Genomic DNA, 20,913 nt, shown 5'->3' on the forward strand with positions numbered 1-20,913 from the left:
TCTTCCCCGACCAGGGCTCGAACCCGTGTCCCTTCCACTGGCTGGCGGATTCCTAACCACTGCACCACCAGGGAAGCCCTGCCAGGTCAAACTTGATTGAACACCTATTAAAGTCCCTCCTCCTTAAAATAGTAGATACACAATATAAATGCTGGATAATTAAAAACATAAACAAAAACACGTATCCAAGTTCAAAGCCAAGAATGAGAAATCGCTAAGGGCCAGAAATGAGAGGGAATTCCGGTGGTGAGCAGGAGTTGCAGCTGTACCTCTGAGGAGGGATTCAGCATTCCAGCGGGGTGGGAAGTACACTTGCAGACCCCACTAGTGGCAAGGGCTGTGGTAGGCTCCCTGCTTAAAGCTGGGCCTGGGAAAGTGCTGCCTGCCATAAACAGGACTAAAATATCTGCCTGCTAGCTGCCTGGTCCTGGCTTTGGGTAGAAAGAGTACCCATATGATTAGGACACCTTAAGCCCATTCACATGGAATGCGGTCTCAGAATCTGATATTCACGACATATAAAAATCCCAAAAGACACTTATATAAGAGCTAGTTTGGGGCTGGTGCTTTTCTACAAGGCTTGGGCAGATACAGCTGAGAAATTGCCCCAAAGGGTGGCCTCCATATCCCAGGGTACAGTCAGGAAAGTGTGCTGAAACTAACTATCTCAAGGATAAACTTCACAACATATAAGAAATACAATATTTTAAGAGGCACCTCTCTCATGGAAGAATTCATATTTAAAGATCTAGAGATAATGGAGCAATCTGAAAGGAAGTTTTAGTTAAAATCTTCAAGAAGATAAAGGAAGGAATAACATCTATAGAACAAAAACAGAAAGATATCAAACAGAAACATGTAACAGATATGAACAGAACTATCTAGAAATTTTGGAAATAAAAATCAACGTCACTGACATTTAAAAAAAAAATCAATAGATGGGTTAGTAAATACAGCTGAAGAGAGAATAAGTTAATTAGAAGCTATAACTGAGGAAATCCTCCAGAATGAAGCATAGAACAATAAAACAGTAAACATATGAAAGAAAAGAGACAAAGAAGATTGAATGAGAAACTCCAGCATACATATTATTACTTCCAGAAAAAGATACTGGAAAGAGTGACTAAGCTCTTTCCAGAAATAAGACATGAATTTCTAGATTTAAAAGGCCCCCCCCCGCCAAAAAAAAAAAAAAAGGCCCACAGATTGCCTAGTAAGATAGCTTTAAAAACAAATCAAAACTACATCTAGACACCTTGTAGCCAAAGTGTAGAATAACAAGAATAATGAGGAAATTTAAAAGCCACCAGAAAGAAAAAATAGCTTATCTACAAAGGTCCAATAATTGAATTGACAGTAAGCATCTGATCAGCAACAACAGATGCCAAAAGACAATGGAATAGTATCTTCAGAGTGCTGAAGGCAAATAATTGTGAACCTAGAATCCCACACATTGCCAAACTGTCATTTAAATAAAGGGCAAAATAAAGACATTTTGACACATTCAATATCTTAGAAAGCTTCTGTCACACGGACCTTCGCTGAAAGAGAGAGGCACAAGGGCTTGGGAGCTGGAGAGGTGATGTGGCTCAGGGCTGCGGAGGGAGACTGGGCTCTGTTTTGGACCTGTCTTCAGCACCAGCCAGCCTGAGGAGCTCAGCCCAGCCTGTCTCAGCCGCGGCCCAGCTCAGGCTCTCCCCTCCTGAGTGCCAGCCTTGCTGTCCTCTTATCCCCTCGTGGTAGTGGCCCAGCACCCAAGCTGGGGAGTACCACTGGCAGTCTGGCTCAGAGGCCTCCTTGAGGAGGCCAGGCCCAAGTTTCTCGTGTGACCAGGTTTTGCCTGGCCCTCTACTCTGGGGCCCTCTCCTCCTGGGAGGTCAGTGAGCAATGGGACAAAAGCTAGGTCCCTATGCAGGAGTTGGGGGGCGAGGACTTTCATTCTCTGTAGGAACAGAATCACTATCAGAGGGGACGAGACCAGTGGGGCTGAGCTGCCTGGGACAGGAGACTTCTTGGAGCATCTGGCTCCACTCAACCAGCTGGTGCCCTTGGGTAATTTCTTAACCTCTTTGAGCCTCAGTTTCTCACTAATGAGCAGGATACCTACCTAATGAGGATGTGAAGATGAAATGAGATAATCCATCTAGCTTTAGATGTATTTTCCTACACAGAAATTTCTTAAAAGAATAATCTCCATCGAATACCCCTGCCTAGCATATCATCAGTGCTCAGTAGAAAACTGTTCCCAACAAAAAAGTGACAGTGAGAGCCAATGAGCAGGGGTAGGAATGTGTGCAGTGTTGGAGGCCCCATCTTCAGGGAAGAGTTCGTGTTTGTTAATTCACTCATCAGTTACTGTCATTCTCTTGGTGCCAGGCCCTGAGCTGGGCTCTGGAAGCATGGAGATGACCCTGAACTGGAGGACCATCGGTGAGTAAGACAGCCAAAACCAGAAAGTTCTAACAGACTGTTCAGAGCCTAACTGGTCTTGTGTTTGTTGTCTATCTCTCCCCTCCCCACTCCCACCTCTCCCCCTGCCCCCAACCCAATATAAGCTCCATGATAGCACAAACCTTATCTGGCTTGTTTTCAGCTGTCTTCACAATGTCCAGAACAATGTCTGAAACACAGAAAGTGCCAAAGAAACATTTGTTGAACGACTGTGTATATGAGCACTAATAATAGAGGCTGTAGAAGTTGCTGCGAGAGCATCAAAGAAGTCTTCGCTAACTCTGTCCTAGGAGTTAGAAGTTTCTCAGCAAGGGCCATTTAAACTGGGCCTTGATGTATGTATAGGAGATCAATAAGTGGAAAAGGAAGTAAAAGGACATCCAGGCGTTGGGGCCAGTTGAAAACAAGGAGGTGAGTTCAGGGACCAGTGAGTAATTGAGTGTGACAGGAATGTAGAGTGCAGGGGGGAGGAAGAGTGGAAAGACACAAAGCTGGGGAGATAAGAAGGGCTGTCAAAAAGTCTCCTTATTAAAATCTAACCACCTACCCTGATGTAATACTCTGGAGAGGATAGTGTTTCCAGCCCTCGCTGTTGCCCCAGGAAGTCCCCTCCCTTCAAAAGTTAAGGGTCTTATCAGGAAAGGGGTTAAAGGTCTAGTACCCACTGAGAAAGGGGGCAGTCATACCCCATAGTTCCTAGAGTTGTCTGAAGTTGGGGTAAGGGTGGGACAGGGCACCTCCCAGATTTGGGCGAGTGCTACATGCTGCCCCCTTGTGGCCTCAGCAGAATTAAGCAGTAAGGAGGCTGGCCAGGTGGTCTGTTCATAATCCCAAGGGCCTCCAGCCCCCAGCATCGCCTTCTGGGAAAGTTATCCCAACCACCAGCTGTCCACAGACCAGACCTAATTGCTCTATTTATTCCACATATACTCAAGGCTGGGCCAGCGGGTTTGGGGAGGCAGAGCGAAAGGAGACAGTTCATATTTATAAAGCCCTGTCTCTCTCTCTCTCTCTCTCTCTCTCACACACACACACACACACACACCACCTTTGGCCAGAAAGCAACTATGTATGCACAGGAGGTCAGGAGACCAATGTTTTGGTTTCAGCTCTACCCCTATTCATGGAGTGACCTTGGGCAAGTCACTGTACTTCACTGGGCCTCCTATGTCTCCATCTGTAACACAGGGATCACCATCCCTCTTCCTGTCTCCCCTTGCAGGGTCATCGTGAAGATCATTGGGAGGACAGATGCTGCAAGTGCTAGGAAAAATGTTTAAGAGTGCTCCGGATGTAAGGGGATCGTGCTGGGTATTAGATAGGGGCTCTCTTGGGCAGCACCAAAGTGTTTGTTTACACCTGCATGGGCCCTGCTGGCGGGGAAATTTAAAGGGAACGTGCTCAGTAAGGCAACTGATCAAAACATCTCCAAAATAAGAATGGAAGTCTGTAGGAAAATGGGGACCCACTGACTGGTCTGAAATTTCAATTATGCTTGGGTTTTCAGGAATGGGTGGAAGAGCAGCAAGATGGGACTGTGCAGTGACCTCAATATGAGAGGTTAGCCAGGAAATGAAAAGAGCTGAGCTTCTGCCTTTTCCGAGCCCAGCCTCCCTTCTGGGTGCTTCTCATTCACAAGTGCTCTCTTGAATCCTCTCCACGTGGGGCTGGGCACGTGCTGTCGGTGAATTACCTGCAGGTCTCACTGAGACGTGTTTGGGTATCGGACAGTGGGAAAGGCCAGATGATCCCCTTCAGAGAAAAGTCCAGGGCTAGAATGAAGGGGGCAGACCTGACTTCTCATGGTGACAGTATCACCTGCTTCATCTACCTTGACGACACTGGAGGGGTACCATGTATCCAAAACCTTACAGCTAGGAAAGTCTTTGCTTTTGCTAAAGAATGTTACCTTTCTTTCTTTTAGATGTGAATCTCTTACCTGGCCCCATCTCTCTTTTTGCTTTGGTGGTCAGGAAGCTCAGGATCAAACGTGAAACCTAATTTTAAGAACTCTGTAGGTCTTTGCAGCCAGAATATTTGTTCTTGTTTTCGATGATCCTGATTTCCTATTCAACAGTATTCTTCCTAATTCTCATCTGTCATATTTTTTCACTGTGTATGTTTTCAATGCAAGCCGTCTTATTTTTTCTTGTGGAGTAAGGTAAGGTACACTTAGGTAAGTAACTGAAAATGAAACAGATGAGACAGATGCCCAAGTGCTTACCATGGTTAACAGTGGGGGATATTCGGTGAGGGAATTATGAGAGCATCAGGGTCAGACTTGAAATAACTGAATATTAAAGCCTCTTCCCTATCTCTGCCTCACACTGTAAGAGAGTCCCAAAAAGAAGGGAGCTGCCTAAGGTTTTATGACATATTACTGACTGAGAAGAAATCAGTACTTTTCCTGGCAGCCAGTTCTCTGCTCTTCCCATGACAACAGGCCTCATTCTGGCTGTAAATGGCATGGTGAAGGGAAGAAAGATGGCTCACCACTGGCCTCTATGGCCAACAGAGGCCATGAAGAAGTGAAATGCTCCTTCTGTTCTCCCTACTTTCAAGCCCTGGCTGTAGAACCCTTCTGGCCTGCTGGCTGACAAGGGGCTTGGGCTACCTTCCATGGCAGATGCCATCCATGCCTTTGGTAATGGGCATGGTCACAGCAGGCAGCTCAGAGTGCCAGCCTGTGCCGAGACAGGAGTAGAGGGATGTACTTCAGTCCTTAAGGACAGAGAAAGCTTTCTCCATGAGAGATGCTCTCTTCACCCTCAGCCAAGAAGGACACAGGCTGAATCTGGCCCATGTGTCATACGTAGTCCAGGAAATAAGGCAGGCAGGCAACTCTGAGCAGCAAACATTCTGATGAAGTTCCTTTTTTAAATCAGCTGAAGATCTCAATTTGAATCAGACATGCAGCTCAAGTTCCCTTAGCTTTGGACATCCCCCCTCCTCACAAAGGTGTCCCCCTCCTTCACAGACACCCAACCTGAGGGCAGACAAACCTTTCCAAGCCTTTCCCAAGCAAAGTGGTCCCATGAATGTCCCCACAGAAACCCAGACTCCAAATTATCTAAAATGAGATTTATTGCATTTCATGCAGTTTGAAGTCCATGCAGCAAAGGAGACTAGCACAATTTTTAATGCATTTAAAAATAAAATAAAATTAAAACTGGGGGGTGGGGGGCAAATGCACAAAGTCCTAGTCTCCTTGAGTCCCTGGAAGAGAAGGGTTTGGGAATGAAACCATCCACTCCCCATGGCAAATAAGTCTCTTAAATGCATGGAATGTTTCCATGGCCTCTGATGCAAATCCACAGAGCTCTGGGGCAAGAGCAGGGACGCGGGGAGAGGAGCACTAGTGAAAATGAAGCTATACACGGTCACCTAATTTTACCTGAGGGCAGAACAAGGTGGTAAATCCTGGGGCAGCAGCTGTTCTAAGAGTCAGGAGATTACATACACCCCTGAAGAGATCTGCTCCTAAAAGAAGTGGCAGTAAGAACCAAAAAAAGAAAAACAAAAGAAATATTTCTTCAACCACACGCTTCAAGAAAATGCCATAAATATGTTATTTAATATTTTCATTTCATAGCATTGGACACACAGCTCAACATATTGAAATATTGATTCCGTGGAGAAAAAAATGGGAAAAAGGAAATAAAAAATATTGCATCTTTCTGTTGGAGAATCTCGGCCCCCAGGCGTCGGGCGTAGTGCACCAGTGTCCTAGCCTGCAGGAGGCGCTGAGGTCGGCAGGGTCCTCTGGGGAGGGAGGCTGTGCCCATTGCCCGGGGCTGTATGGCAAAAATTGTGTTGGGTGTCCTTGGCCTTGCCAGCTCAGGCCCTCAGTCGCCGGTCACCTGGGGGGCCTGCCCGTCGGAGGGCTGGTTGGCTGACTGGATGAACATGGGTTGGGCGAGATCCTGGCCGGCAGGCATGGTGACTTGCTGGATCTGGTAGAGCTGCTGCGAGGGGTGGAGAGGAGAGAGTGAGGTCACCCCTGGGAGAGGGGCATGCAGCTCCCTATGGGCCTCGAGTTGGTTGGGGGCCCCAGATACCTCAACCACCACCCATTGCAAGGCGTCAGAGGGAGGAGGGGAAGTGGAGCTCTGCTGCGGTTGGGAGCAGCAGACACAGGAGGCACCAGCCCGGTGTGAGGGGGTATGTGTGGTGGGCGGGGAAGAGGTGCAGGGAGTTGCATTTCCTGTGGCTTTCACTTCTCTGGGCTCTGCCTCTCCCGTTAGCTCAGAGCCTCGAGCTTGCTGCACGCTGTTCCTCTGTGACAAACACAAGCAATTCGAACCACTGTACCAGCAGCTTGGAAGTCAGCATTTCCCCAACTCAGTAATCCTCACTGGCAGGGGCAGTAGGGATTACCCCCTCTCCTCTTTTCCTCAGAATATCTGGCTCAGGCTGAGGCTACACTGAATCTCCATCTCCTGCATGGGCCCTGATGGGGAGGCAGGTCACCTGGGATTAAACGCTTACTACAGCGAAGACCCGCGAAGATGCTCGCGTAGCCACTACGGAAGGTTAGGGCCAACTGGACATGATTTCTCAGGTGTTTCCAAAAGAAACCAAAAGCTAAGACCCCCTGCCACAGCAGCCCTGGCACGTGAGCCTGGCATCTGGTGCTGGCAGAAGCCAGAGTTGGGTCCTGATGCCAGCTCCTCTCCCTTCTGGGCAGCAGAGAACATAGGCTTAGGCATGTCATCCTATCATGTCCTCAGGGGTCTCTGGGAAGATACTGCGAAGGGAAGGGGGGCAGGAAAAGGGAAGATCCCTTCCTCACGAGTTTAGAATTACTGAATTCCAGGCACCTAGAGAGCTTGAGAGGTCACATGTTCTCTGCATTTCAACTAATCCATGCGATTAAAAAGAGCATGGCTTAGAGAAAAACTATTCTTAAAGAAAGGAAACAGGAGACCTGCATGCTAGTCCTGGTTCTGCAATGAACAGCTAAGCAAGCACAGACAAGGCACTTCCCACCTCCAGGGCTCAGTTCACTCATCTGTAAAACGGGGACTGGGGCTACCTAATGTCTAGGATTATCGTCAACTCCCACCAAGTCTATAAGTCTAGAGGATAGGCAAGACTGTTGTTTTAACAATTTCTGTCCACTCACTGTTAACAGATGATGGGACAGCTGCCCTAGCCATGCAAACCCACAGATGTCCCCCGCTACCCTGTCACAGCTCCTCACCCTCTGCTCCTGCCTAGGCCGGGTGTCCTACCTGTCCGTCCGTGAACTGGCTGAACTGCTGCTGTCCTTGCTGGACCTCTGTCTGTGTGATCTGTAGGAACCAAGATGGCAAAGCAGGCAGATCAGCTGCAGGGTCTGGTCCACCAGCCCACCAGCCCACCAGCCAGGAGAGGGTCGTGAAGATCAAATGGACAATGCACATAAAGTGCCCAGAATGAGGCCAGGCACAGAACAGGGGCTTGATGAGCAGCAGGAAAACAAGGGTCCCTCCCCACCCCCTAGCCCAGACAGCTACTCAGCGTTGGCACCACACAGAGGACCCCGGAGCATGCAATATACAACTTCTGCAACCATCTCTCTTAATGTCCACCTAACCACCCCCGCCCCACCGAAACCAGCCCCTTACTAAAAAAGTCTTTCTGGGGCCTGAGGCTCTAGTCAAACAAAAACACCTAGCTCCTAGGTACTGATAGGACAGGGCATAACATTTATGGTTTAGGCAGAAACCCTAAGAGTCTGTCTTTCAACCAGTGAAGGCAGATTGCAAAACACTGGGCAACGTGGTGAGTGGTCCCTTTCATTCTTGGAAGGTGGGCTCCAAACCAAACCCGTATCACCCAGATTATCTGACTGGAATATGAAACACCCTGGCGAGCAAGTGGCCTTGGCCCTGGAAGCCCTTGTGGCAAACCTATGAAGTACTTTTTCCGAGAGAGGCCACGTGCAACCCTCTGGGCCAAGGCAGGGGGAGGGGGGGTAAGGAAAACATTTATCACATGTACTTAAAATCTTATGTGGGCATTTTAAATACATTTTAAAGGAAATTTACGGACACGGAGAACTGCATCATATAATGCCAGTTGCTGCAGACAGCTTGGTAGACTAGAAAGAAGACTGAAGAATGTTTGTGTGCGTGTATGTTATCTATGGAACATTTGACTAGCTAATGTTTTCTGTGTACCTTCTCCTGGAATCATCACAGCCACCCTGCAAGGTAAGGACTGTCTTCTCGAGTGTCCTCACTATGGCCAAAAACAACCCATCGGGCCTACCCATGAGGCTATGAGGAAAACAAGGGGACAGGTATGAAAGGGCTTCATGAGCGTTTCTTACTAGTGTTCTTTGTTTTGGGTCTTTCTCCTCCCACCTGCTTGAGGGCAGGAGCTAAGTTTTGTCTATCTCCCAGTGCAAAGTAAGTATTGAAGAAATATCTGCAGAATAAATGAATGATCCTGAGACAAATGGAAAATATTTGTCATAGATGAGAAGGTTTTAACTGTGCCCTGTGGCCAGCAGGATTGTCCTTCACATCAGTTGAGAGGAGTTTCATTCACCTTTAAATTCCATTTACATGTTAACATTCATTCAACATTCATTCAACGAACATTTACTGAGCACCTACGAAATGCCACGTTGTTATAATTACAATCTGTTGTTACATAGACTCTGTCCTCAGACACCCTCTTCTTGCTTCACTCCTTCCTCTCTATACAGCCAACTTTCCCCACTTTCTGGCTTTAGTTCCTGGTCTCAGAACTGACCTCTGGGGAACCAAGAACTCTTCCTTCTCATTTCCTCCCACCCTGTGCCACAGAAAGTTTCTGGATCCCAGGCTAGAATCTTACAAGTTTAAAAAAAAAAAAAAAAAAAAGAGGGGTACACTAAAGGGTGGGACCAATCTTGAGATCTGATTCCATGCCAGTGATCCCCAGGAAATTAGGGAAAAGCCCAAATCCTTATGCAAGCCAAGGAATGGGTTTAGAGTGGGCCTTTAAAGATCCCAGAGACTATATGGAACTCAGAAACCCTGCTTTTGGCTCATTCCCTATATTTTCCCAAATGACATCTTTGGAGACCTGCTCTACAAACTCAGCTCTGTCACCACTGTCAATAGATACATCACCAGAAATGCAATTGGGCCAGACGAGTCCAGCTCTTTAACGATTGCTTCTTTTTTTGGGTCTGAGGCAAAAGAATTGATTAACAATGCCTCCCCTTGTCCAGCATCCCCTGTCCCCTGAAAATAATACCCACATCCCCCAATCCCCAAGCCCAGGGAGGCAGCCCCCTCAGCACCTGTGGCTCAGCCTTCAATATCTCAGGGCATGAGAGGAGATGAGGAGGGCAGTCTCTGGTTACGGGTGCATGAGAAGGTAGAAGTAAAAACCTAAGTAGCTTTCCAAAGGGCACAGGAGGTGCCAGATCACAACAGTCATCCAGGTTTAAAAATGGAAACTCAGCCTGACGATGAGGCAGTCTGTCAGAAGGCTTCCTCCAGTCAGACCTGCGCACACACACATTGGGCTTTCTTCAAGTATCCTTGAGGCTTCCCCTGCCTTGAGTTTCCTTGTCGCTCAAGAGCACGATGGTAAGAGACACACTTTGAATCCAATCCTCCGATAAACCCCATCTGTCCCTTGGGGTGCAGAACAGATGTGCAGGGGGTGGAGGCGGCTCTTGCTGAAGGATGGGGTGGCGAGAGAGTTGTGTGCTGAGCACTCCTTTGTCAGAAGCCAGCTCCTGCTGGTTCCCAACTCAAGCCCTGAATCTCTGCAGCACATACCTGTTGAGCATTGGTGGCAAGCGTCTGGATCTGTCCCTGCACAACTTGGGTGCCTGATACAGGCTGGGCTAAGCGAATATACTGCAGCTGGCCGGCATTCAGCTGCACCTAGGCAGGGTCAGAGACAAACAAACCACCGGAGACTGAATGCAACCTCAAACAAGCAAACTTTCCATGACAAGAAATGGTGACCGTCCCCTACCCGTCCCCACCCTGACCCCTCCAAAAAGGCCGACCCTGAAAAGTTCCTTTTTAACAGAAACCCAAACAAGCAAAACCATAATATCCCTACCCCGTAAGTCATACAACACAAAAGAGAATATGTTCCTTGAATGGACTTGGGGAAAAATTCCCAGAGGACCTTGTCATACATGCGAGGACAGCATGGCTGGACCCTCAACATTCACTGGCTCTTAGCTATTTGCTCACAGTTTATGTTAAGATTTGATGCCAAAAGCTGTCTGACATTATCGGAACGCTTATACCTTAAGTGTGGGGCCTTTCTCCCCTCCGTCTCCACCCTTCCCCACCCCTGTTCCCGGGACGGCTGATCTAATACTGAGAAGAGCCCCAGAGTCTGCCAGGAGCCTAAAGCAGATGGCCATCACCCCGCACCACAGCCCTAGAACTGCCCAGCCCCATGCTGCACATCTTGGAAGAGAAAGCTGGCCCGCTTTACTATCTCTGTCCCCAAGAGCCAGGACCAATAGGAGTCTGTGGGACTTTTAGGATCCTTGGTGTTCAGCACTAGCTTCTGGCCAAATACCTCCCAAAGGGAAGCTGAATCAATAAACCTTTCACATAAAACCCCATCATGGGAAACCAAAGCTACAAAAATGCCCTTAGAGTCCCTCATGCTTAAGATTAAGTCTCAGATAATACAATAATACCACATGCTGCATTTAATTGTGTGCTAAAAGCCTTAACTCAGGCTCTTAATGCTACAGCGTACCATGAAAGCATTAGTGCTTCGAGCATGGGGATGAGGAGAGGACCAAGGCAGCTACAACGTGAGAGGAACTGTGGCTCAGCAGAGAAAACAGTCAGCAAAGGAGGACTACGGACAGTCACACTCAGGATGTGGGGAATGAAAGCGGCTCCAGGAGGACCAGCAGATTTGGTCTCTCTCTATCTGGAGGCCCAGACATCACCCTCCCTGGCTGCCTAGCCTGATTTTCTTGTAAGGGTGAGCCTCTTGAGGGTAACAGGCAAGTCATGCCTCTTTGTCCTGGAGCAAATTTTCCCCTTGCCTTCAAGAGCTAACCTCATTGCAGGGGCTTTTACTTCTGTGAGGAAAATGTTGACAGGATGAAGCTTCTGCATGCAGTGTTAAATCAAACTGCTTCTCTGAAACTTCAGACTCAATGCGGATTTGAACCATGAAGAAAAGACTAACACTGAAGTTCCTGGTAGAACATTCCAGAATTGTCCACTTAAGGCAAGATGGAGGGACACAAAATCTAAACCCGTTAATAATCTGGTTCAAAGGAGACAGGGCAAGGTATTGTGACCTGTAGTCATTTCTCTCCTGAGAACACGCCAAGAGCAGCTGCTGGGAAGTTGTGATGCCAAGCCTAAACTCCCCACTACATCCCACAATGCGGCTTCCAGGCAACATTAAGTTGCTTATGGGGAGGAAGACAGCTGGGTGGAGGCTTGGGAAACCTCATCCACCAAGACTGATGGTGGCTGGTCCCAGGAGTCACCAGAACTCCTGCCAAGGAACATGGGATGAAAGACCGAAGCCTCATCCCAGGAGTGGGGGAAGGTATACTGCTGGCCATAGGGATTTCACATTTCCCAGCTGGGAAGACCTCTTTTGCAGAAACTCAAATGTGACTGAAAAGCTGTGAGCCAAACAGTTCCAAGCAGTTCTTAGAAGCAAGCTCTTCTTTCAGGCTTGGGTTTAGGTACTGGTGATGCTCTGCCCTTCAGTCCTCTGCCACAAGGGTAGGCCTGGGGACCCTCACACCTTTTTAAAATTACAGAGCAAAGAAGCCTACCCCCTGGGCTTTCAAAAGAGGAGCAAAACTTCCTTCCTAAAGGTCATCACTAATACAAGCACTCTGGTGAGTTTAGGAATGCAGACTCCTGCAGAAGGTATACAGTGAAGACCAGCTCCTAAATTCTGCAACAAGTCTTCTGTGCCCCAGAGGCTTTAAAAGACTCAAGTTAAAGTTACTACAAAGTGTGAACTCTTCTCTGGCTTAGCTGAACTTGTTTTGGTGCCCTCACATGCAAAAATGAGAACCATTTATGAGAGAAGTCATGGGCTGGTGGCTGCAAGGAATCTGGAATTGATGGGGGGGTGGGGTGGGGCGCGTGTGTGTGGCGCCACCACCCCCAGCCCCACCCCGTGCGGGAAGGAAAGGGAGTGGGGAAAGGGAGATGGAGCGGGGAGTCGGGGGAGTGGGGGGAGAGACAGAGAGACAGAGATGAAAAGGAAAGAGATAAACAGAGGGATGCACACACTCCCCTTTCCTAAGCTTTCTCCTGGCCTATTACTCTGTTAAGAAGAACAGTCCCCAAAACAGAGTTGAGGATACTTTCTGAACTTTCTTCAAAGAGTAAGTGGTTAACCAAGTCCAAGTGAGTTTCTGTATCTGCCTACATTTCATTTACAATAGGAAGGGCAAGGGGCAGGAGCAGGCCTGCTCCATGTCACTCATTTTCCACATTTTTTTGTGGCAAATTGACCAATGAATAGATGGCAAGTGTTAAGATAAGGACCTTTTTTTTTTTTTCCACCAAAGAACAAGTACAAGCGAAAAAGCCAACAAATCTAAGAAATGAAATCCCTCAAGGCACACAGGAAGTAGCAGTCCACAGTGAAGGAATGGATAAGTTAAATGAAAGCCAAAAATACACTTTGCTGCAGCCTCCACTGGGAACTGACTCATGAATATGCAACAAGTGTATTTATGGCCTTCTCTATACACCTCCCTCTTATTCTCTGCAAATCAAAACACAGGACTAGGACTGCCTCACAGGGCCTTTGGGCCTTGGCACAGAATAGTGGTTACAATGATTTCTCTGCGTAGGCGGAGTGAGGGGAAATGGAGAGGAGCTGCCCCATCGTGGTGAGCCTGAACCTGGATTAAAGGAAAGCAGGGCGTATACGCTGAAGCAAGTTGTGGTCTGGGGTAATGGGAATATAGGTTTATAACAAAGTGTGTGTATGTGTATGTGTGTGTGTGTGTGTGTGTGTGTGTGTGTGTGTGTGTGTGTGTGTGTGTGTGTGTGTGTGTGTGTGTGTGTGTAAAATCTTTAACTATTTCCTGTTATACTGTTGAGCACAGTGCCACGCAGACCTTAAGGCAGGGCAGGACTTACCGGGATCTGCTGGATCTCTCCTGTGTTCGTAATGATCTGCTGCATCACCTGCATGGTCTGTCCAGTGCCACTCTGGGCCTGCTGGGCTTGACCTTGCGGCTGGGCCTGGACAATCTGCACCTGCTGACCTTCTCCAACCTGCATGGTCACGGGTGTGGTCTGGAAGGAAGAGTCATGAGAAAGCTGACTGAGCTCCAGCCCAGAGCCATTAGGCCTACCAAGGGGTTAATAACGAGCAGTTAAGCAGGAGCAAACCCCTCCATGAATGCCTGACCTCATCGCAACACTAACAATACTCAACCTACAGAATCCCTTGGGCTTAGAGCACTGTTAAAGTCACTCTCCAAAATAAAAGACAGGAAGGCCAAACGGATTTTTAGACTCAGAGTACAGAATATTTGCCTCGGCCCCAAATACCTCTATGCTTCAAATGTTGCAACTCTTCACAGCCCCTTCAATGATAGAAAGGCACATACGGTACAAGAGAATCAAAAGCAACCACGATAATTTGCCTGAGACATGGCTGAAGTCAAGTCTGGAGCAGGTGAGTTTAGAGGGCAAACTAAATGGAAAGTGGGGTCAGTATGGGTTAACTAAGCTCAGGACCCTGGGCTCCTTCTCACTGGAAGAAACATAAAGGGCACACTGGCTTTCACCCCCATTCAAGCAGCAGAGCGACTCCAGCCCACTCTGGCCAGCCGGCTGCTCTGGATCACAACACTGCTTCCCACGGGGGAGGCAAACACCCTTAAGACCTGGACACTGTTAAGACCTGGACCTTAACTGACGCTACCCGTAAGAAACGGAATTTAATAAAGCCAGAATTTTAACTTTCTAGAAACAGGAATCGCAGATTTAAGGAATTTCTGTCTAATGTATATGAAGATTCTGTGTTTCACACATACTTAGAGGACTGCCCAATGAAACTTGCTCCTTTGAGAGACAGCAGATTCAAACTGTCAAAAGGATCAGTCATTTCTTTAGATCTCAAAACTTTAGCCCTAGATGTGACCTTTACAGATCCCAGGATACCTTGTTCATCTGGTGGTGGTGCTAGTGGAGCCTTTTAACCACACCTGCACCCCAACCCCTCACTTTGGATATGATTTCTCTCCACTCTGAATTAAGAATCACCTCTTAAGACAACTCTGAGAGTCTTAATGAATCCTGGGCTTCAATCGATGCTGTTAATTCTGATGCTCTCACTTTCTGACTGCACAGGTCTACTCTGCATCTAAAGTTACAAGGGAAGGGGATATGTTCTGAGAACTGTAGATGGGACTCAAGGGATTACTAGATAAGGAGAAATTACTAAAAACTGCAGGAGGGTAGGGAAGAAAGATGACAGAGGGCAATACATGCAGTGGGTTAGGTCAACAGGAAACATCTCCTATACTCACACCATGATTTCCAACTCAGCCTGTTCCCCAAACCTCCAGTAATAAATGTTTCCAATTTTATGACAGAAAACACAGGATTCACTTTAACAAAATATGCTTTTCTTCCAACTTTAATATGTATTGGTCCTGCGAAGATATCTGAACTCAATTTGAAACAACAATTCCTATAGGTCCAGGGAGGTGTGACACAGCACAAGGCCACCCTGAACCAGCCAGACAGCGAAACAACAGAGATGCTGGGAGGAACCAACTTCACCGCCCTCACAAGCCTTATCAGCTCCAAGCTGAGCAAGTCTGGGGTGGCAAAGAAGAGGCAGGTGAAATTCTCGCTGACTAAAAAAAATGCATACTGCCAACTCATCACTGTACTACCAACTCAATTTCCCCAAGAGGATTTCCAAGGTATTTCTAAATCATTTCAGGAAAACGAGGGCTTGTGTTAGCATGGCAGATGCCCTGCTGTCGGGGCACAATAGCCATGAGCTTCTTAGAATGGTCAGCCAATCAGAGCCAGCTCTTGGCAGACTCCCTTGAAGTTTGCTCTGTACAGGGATAAGCCTTTGGCAGGTAAAGCTCTCACCACTGCAGAGGCACAAGCATTAGCCAAAGAAGGTCCCTCAGGCATCACGGTGCAGTGGATGCCTTGAGGCAAGGACTGGGCTGTGGTCATCTTTAAACCCCGTCTGCCTAGCACTGTGTCTTGCAAAGAGCAAGCACTCAATAAATTTCTGTTACATGGATAAGAAAACGAGCAGGGAATAAATCCTAAAATCATAATTAATATTTAAATCTACCCCTGTCCCAACCTTTTTTTCTTTAGGCAAACCCAGCTCCTTACTAGAATACACATGGCTGTTTGGGATGTGTCCTCTGCCTATCTTTTCAACTTGCCTAGACGTTCAGCTATGCTGACTGTACCCTCCCCTCCTACCATTCCCTGTGCTATTTCTCACCTCCAAGCCTCTGCTCGTGCTGTGCCCTCTCCTGGGAAAGCCCTCCTTCCCTCTTTATTTGATTCATTTCCATTGTTCCCTCTAAGACTCATATTATTCCCTTCAGGGAACTTTCTCTGACATCTTCTTCCACCTCCCTCACATCTTTGTTAGGTACCCCTTTTGAAGTGCTCCCATAACACCCTCTACACAATCCTAAGAATATCTTACACTTCCCACGTGGCAAGTGGTGTAACCTTCAAGTATTTGTAGCCCCAACTAGATTCTTGAATTCTTAAAAATAGGGACTGTTTTATTCATGCTTGTATCCCCAACACATAGCATTGGACTTTATCTAAGAGGACGTTCAATGTTTGACGAATAAATAAATTAATGATTGGCAGGGAATCTGGAGTCAGAGCTCAGAAAACATAGTTCTCCCTAGGAGCAGGACAGGGATAAAGACGCAGAAGTAGAGAATGGACTTGAGGACACGGGGGTGGCGGGGAAGCTGGGACGAAGTGAGAGTAGCATTGACATATATACACTACCAAATATAGATAGCTAGTGGGAAGCAGCTGCATAGCACAGGGAGATCAGCTCGGTGCTTTGTGACCACCTAGAGGGGTGGGAAAGGGAGAGTGGGAGGGAGGCTCAAGAGGGAGGGGATATAGGGACATATGTATACGTATAGCTGACTCATTTTGTTGTACAGCAGAAACTAACACCACATTGTAAAGCAATTATACTCCAATAAAGATGTACAAAAACAAAAACAAAAACACAGAGTTTTCAGCCTCTCATGATCCCCAACAATGTGGATGTTACTGCTTTCAGACAGAGAAGGAATCTTCTGATTACTATTGTAAAAAGAGAAAGTCACCTGACACAAATTTGGTGGGACACAGAAATGATGGGGAAAAGGGGAGGAGAGGTATGCAAGCTGGCAATGATGCCTGATCTCCTCCTTGAGGGTACAAATTCCAATTCTGGTGGGAGACACAGACAGCAGGCACGGAGTCCACTTAAAAGATGTCACTATTCTTCATGGGGGCATTATAAAGATTTTTTTCCTCCTAAAATTTTTTAGGGATCCTGGAGAATGTCTTGCTCACTGCACTTTCCTCATATGACCCACAAGGAAACCAGGGTCCAGAGAGATCAGGTGACACATCACCTCAGTGGCTGAATCTGGGGAAAAGCCCAGGTCTCCAGAATTCAAATCCAGTACTCTACAGTGATCTGACTGCCCCTCTGCCCTAGTCACACTTTGCCCACCCCAAACCTAAGAGGTGCCGTCTGGCTGGGCCGGCACCCTCCGCGGTTCACAGACCTGGCCCTGCTGAGGCTGTGCAATGATGATCTGCCCGGGCTGGATGGTGGTTGTGGAGCTGGTGGTCTGCTGGCCTTGCTGCTGCCCTTGGACCTGGACGGCAGTAGGCTGCTGAGCCAGCGTGAAGTAGTACTGGACGGGCTCGGCAGGAGTCACAGACTGGCGCACCTCCTCCTGTGGGGCAGAAGGAGGGGCAGGTAAGAGGAAAAGAACCGGCTCAGCAGCCGCCACAGTGAATTTCCACTCTTCCCCCAAACGGGCTCTGTGCAGTTGCCTGCTGAATGCTGAGCTCTCCACATCTGAAGCCAAGAGAAAGTGGAATTCGAAGAGACCAGTTGCGCTAAATCAAACTAAAAATAACAGATTCCATAGGCTTCACAAAACATACAGCCAATTTTCTGAAGTACAGAGTAATCACCCACTGCGTGATGAGTTGCAAATGGGCAAATAATTACCGTAACTAAAAACCACGCACTAGCAGTGCTTGATAGTAAATGCCGTCAAGGCCTATGATCTGAGAACAGTGCTAACGGCAAGCACCCCAAATACCATGCTCTCAGGCTGGCTCCCAATCTCCCAAACAGGCAGCACTCTCCGTATTTCGCTCCCACCACCTCAGGAGGGAAAGAGCAGGGGAAAGGGAAACAGGGCTTTTTCTGGATTGGAATTTCAGAATCAAATGTCAGGATCAAGAACACTGGTAGGCAAGAGCCCAGCTTTTCAGAGCATGTCGAGAGCTCTGTGGTCACTGAGGCCATGTCTATCCAGCATCTCATCTGGTTAGGTGGTACTTAGCCACAGAAGCGCAACCCAGGGGGCCTGAGGGACAGCCCTCCACTGGGGTGGCCTCTGGCCGATCTGCTGGGTGAAGAGACCGTTCCTTCTTCAGCTGACGTTTTCCATGGCAGAAGGAGTAAACAACCCTCTCCCAGCCACCTCGAGCTCACAGCTGAGAGTGTAGGATGTTTACACACACTACGGCATGGTTACAGCCTGAGGGTCCAGGGGTGGCCGGCCCCTGACCACTGACACAGATCGGCGTCTGCTCCGGAGGGCCCTGCGACACATGGTGCCCTGCCTGGGACAACAAAAACAACAGAAACATACAACCACTTGGGCTTGTTGAGCAAAATATCAGCTAAATTTACTCACTTCCATGTTCTGGACTAAGTTTGCCATGTTCAAGGAAAGAGGAAAAGAAGATACTTCTTGAAGGTATAGAGACCCTGTGGACCAAAGCTCTCCAAAGTGACATTTACAAAGTTGGTACTGACCCCATCCCCAATCTGTGCTTCCACAGTCCGTTTCTCATTACACTTTTTTGTACTTGCTTGCCAAATTCCACTACTTTCCCTGGTAGAATGAAAGCCCTGTGAAGGCAAGGCCTCGCTCTCTCTTGCTCTCCACTGTCCCTACCACCTGTCTCCTTGCAGGCACTCAATAAGCAGCTGCTGACTGATGAATGGATTCATAGAGCCAGGCAGACAACTGGAGGTAGGAAAGTACTTTTTTTAACCCAAGTTGGGAGTATGACAAATTCTCTTGAATCCAACAGCTGTTAGCAATAGAAAAGAATCCCTAATTTCTTGCTACCTCTAGGATTCTGTGGCCATAGTGCAGGAGACACTCCTGTCCGCTAAAGAACGGGATTGGGTATTCTTTTGCTTGCCCGGTGACTGGGGGCCCAGGATACTAAAACTAGGACTCCTGATATCTAGCCCCTGAGAAACTTGGATCTCTGCATGACAAGGTTCCCTAATGGCCATTCACCCAGTCTAGGCAGACACTTGTAACATTCTGGGTTTCTAAGCTAGTCCTCAAACATGAACCAACTTTCTAAGTTAATGTTTTCTGTGCTTCAGGCCCAAACAGTCTGAACCCTGGACATGATCATGCTGAGGCAGAAGAAGAAGGAGGTCCCCTTTTATTTTCATCTAGGTCTCAGTTTCCAGAACAACTTAACTGTGACAACATCACCTCCACTTCAACCCCAACTTCTCACATTATAAATAAAGGTCAGCCAGTCAACTTGATCTTGGCTGTGACAGGGATAATACTGATACCCTCCTTAGCGAAGAAACAAAGGCCAACTACTCTTTTCAAGGCTCCTGAAATAGGTTCAATGAATTTATTTTCCACTCAGAACTCCCTTCCCATTCTATAAAAAACATTAACCACTAAAATCCAAACTAACTTGGAAAAGTTCTTGGGTGATGAGAGGGTATAGAGGACTAAGACCCCTAGAACTAACATGTAGGACGTCTTGGGGAGTAGGGAGCCACTGGCATTTACCAGCCCTGACCTGTCATTGTTCTGTCTCCAGTTATCCTTGACTGTAGCTAATCTGCAAGTGAATATGGTCTTTTTGCCAGACAAATAGCAAACCCTTTAAGTACCACCTTCAGAAGCTAAAATATCCCTTGCCAAAAGCTGTGAGAACATGTAAAGAGCTTCTCCTATGATGCCTACTGTATGCTCTTAAACTGTTTATGAACTAGGCAGTGTCTAGGACACTTCTGTGAGTATCAAATAGAGGCACCAAGGTTTGTGTTGTGAGGACAGGCATGACAGTTCTCAAATCACTGGAATGGAAGGAGGCATATCTAAGCTTCTTCTGCATTATGAATACTCATTCTGCCAATGGAGGTCAAGCTAGCAAGGGAGTGATTATGCTTGGTTTAAAGAAATGGGTGAAGAGAAAATGACATTTCAATGAGCAGGAACTTCCAACTCACAGTTTTAATGGGGCAGAAGTCAGGCCTCAACTATCTTCTGCTTGAGTAGTCTTTACTTGCTTTCCCGAAGAACAAGAAGACATCCCCACGCATCTCAGAGAAGTCAAGGGCCTTAGATCCACAACTCAGTATTTCTGGCTCGTTTCTTTCCCCAGCAGTGGGAAATCACCCCCTGTGCTACAACAATCTCTGAATGACTGGATCAATCCAGAATGGGGCACTTGCCCAGCTTTAGCAGTGGCCTCCCCAACCAGAGTGCCTGCTCTTGGAATCTCTTCAGAAGTAGAGCCTGATAGACAACGCCAGAGGGTGAGCGGCCTCACATCCTAGAGCCATCACCGCAGTGCTGTGCAGCCAGCCCCAGACTGGGAAAAAGCACATTTGCTTCAGTAGCAAGAATGAACTGCTGCCTCCTTCAGAAAGGGTGAGTTTTGGAGAGTAGGCGCTTTTAAAGGACTTAAGGAAGGTGCCAGCCAATTTGGAGCTTGGGAAAACGTCATGTCTACAGAGGATTAAAAGTGCTATCTTAGAATTTCAGGCCAGCTTTCAGCAATCTCAACCTTTCAAAGGCCAGGCAGTAGCTGTCCCGAATAGGAAGCCGATCAATCGCCTGAACACCTGCAAAGAACTGAACCTGTTCAGTTCAGAAACTGAGCTGTTTCAGCTAGACACACTTTAAAGGAGATGGATCATAGCATTCTGAGTCAGGCTAGGATGTAACAAGGAGCTCTCTGACACCCTAAGAGAGTCAAGCACTGAGGACGCTGGAGGAAGGGAGAGGACGTGACCATTCTCTCTAGCCAGCTGGCTTGGCAGGCAGCCCCAGGGAACAAGCAGGAGTTGGTGCAAGGAGCCCGAGCAAGGCCTGATTTTGTCACAGAGCTCACCACCTTGGTTTAAAGGGGGCTTCTGAAACAAATTCCAACAAGGAGAATGGGTGAATGGTATCAACTGTTCTGAAGG

At 47.7% G+C, this 20,913-nt stretch overlaps 1 protein-coding gene and 1 long non-coding RNA gene across 5 annotated transcripts in view; one reads left to right on the top strand and one right to left on the bottom strand.

Annotated features, from left to right (window-relative positions):
* The first annotated feature begins 1,198 nt into the window (after nucleotides 1-1,198).
* On the top strand, nucleotides 1,199-5,977 carry LOC309627595. Its single transcript, XR_014243836.1, has 2 exons — nucleotides 1,199-2,430; nucleotides 2,594-5,977. It is a non-coding gene; the product is annotated as an uncharacterized lncRNA (long non-coding RNA).
* Nucleotides 5,978-5,996: 19 nt separating this feature from the next.
* NFYC (nuclear transcription factor Y subunit gamma) overlaps nucleotides 5,997-20,913 on the bottom strand; it is a 62,505-nt gene continuing 47,588 nt past the window's right edge. For 2 of the 4 annotated variants that reach the window (XM_082388843.1, XM_082388844.1), the window contains exons 6-10: nucleotides 17,216-17,389; nucleotides 13,551-13,709; nucleotides 10,218-10,325; nucleotides 7,686-7,745; nucleotides 5,997-6,728 (exon numbers count right to left, since the gene is read on the bottom strand). In XM_082388843.1, the coding sequence (XP_082244969.1) occupies nucleotides 6,297-6,728; nucleotides 7,686-7,745; nucleotides 10,218-10,325; nucleotides 13,551-13,709; nucleotides 17,216-17,389 (933 nt within the window). In that variant the 3' untranslated portion in view covers nucleotides 5,997-6,296. Of the gene's footprint in view, nucleotides 6,729-7,685; nucleotides 7,746-9,820; nucleotides 10,115-10,217; nucleotides 10,326-13,550; nucleotides 13,710-17,215; nucleotides 17,390-20,913 lie in introns of those variants that run through there. The other 2 variants (XM_082388845.1, XM_082388846.1) reach the window with 2 other exon arrangements.

Source organism: Balaenoptera borealis (genome assembly GCF_965194805.1).
Source record: "Balaenoptera borealis genome assembly, chromosome: 1".
Taxonomy (NCBI): Eukaryota; Metazoa; Chordata; class Mammalia; order Artiodactyla; family Balaenopteridae; genus Balaenoptera; species Balaenoptera borealis.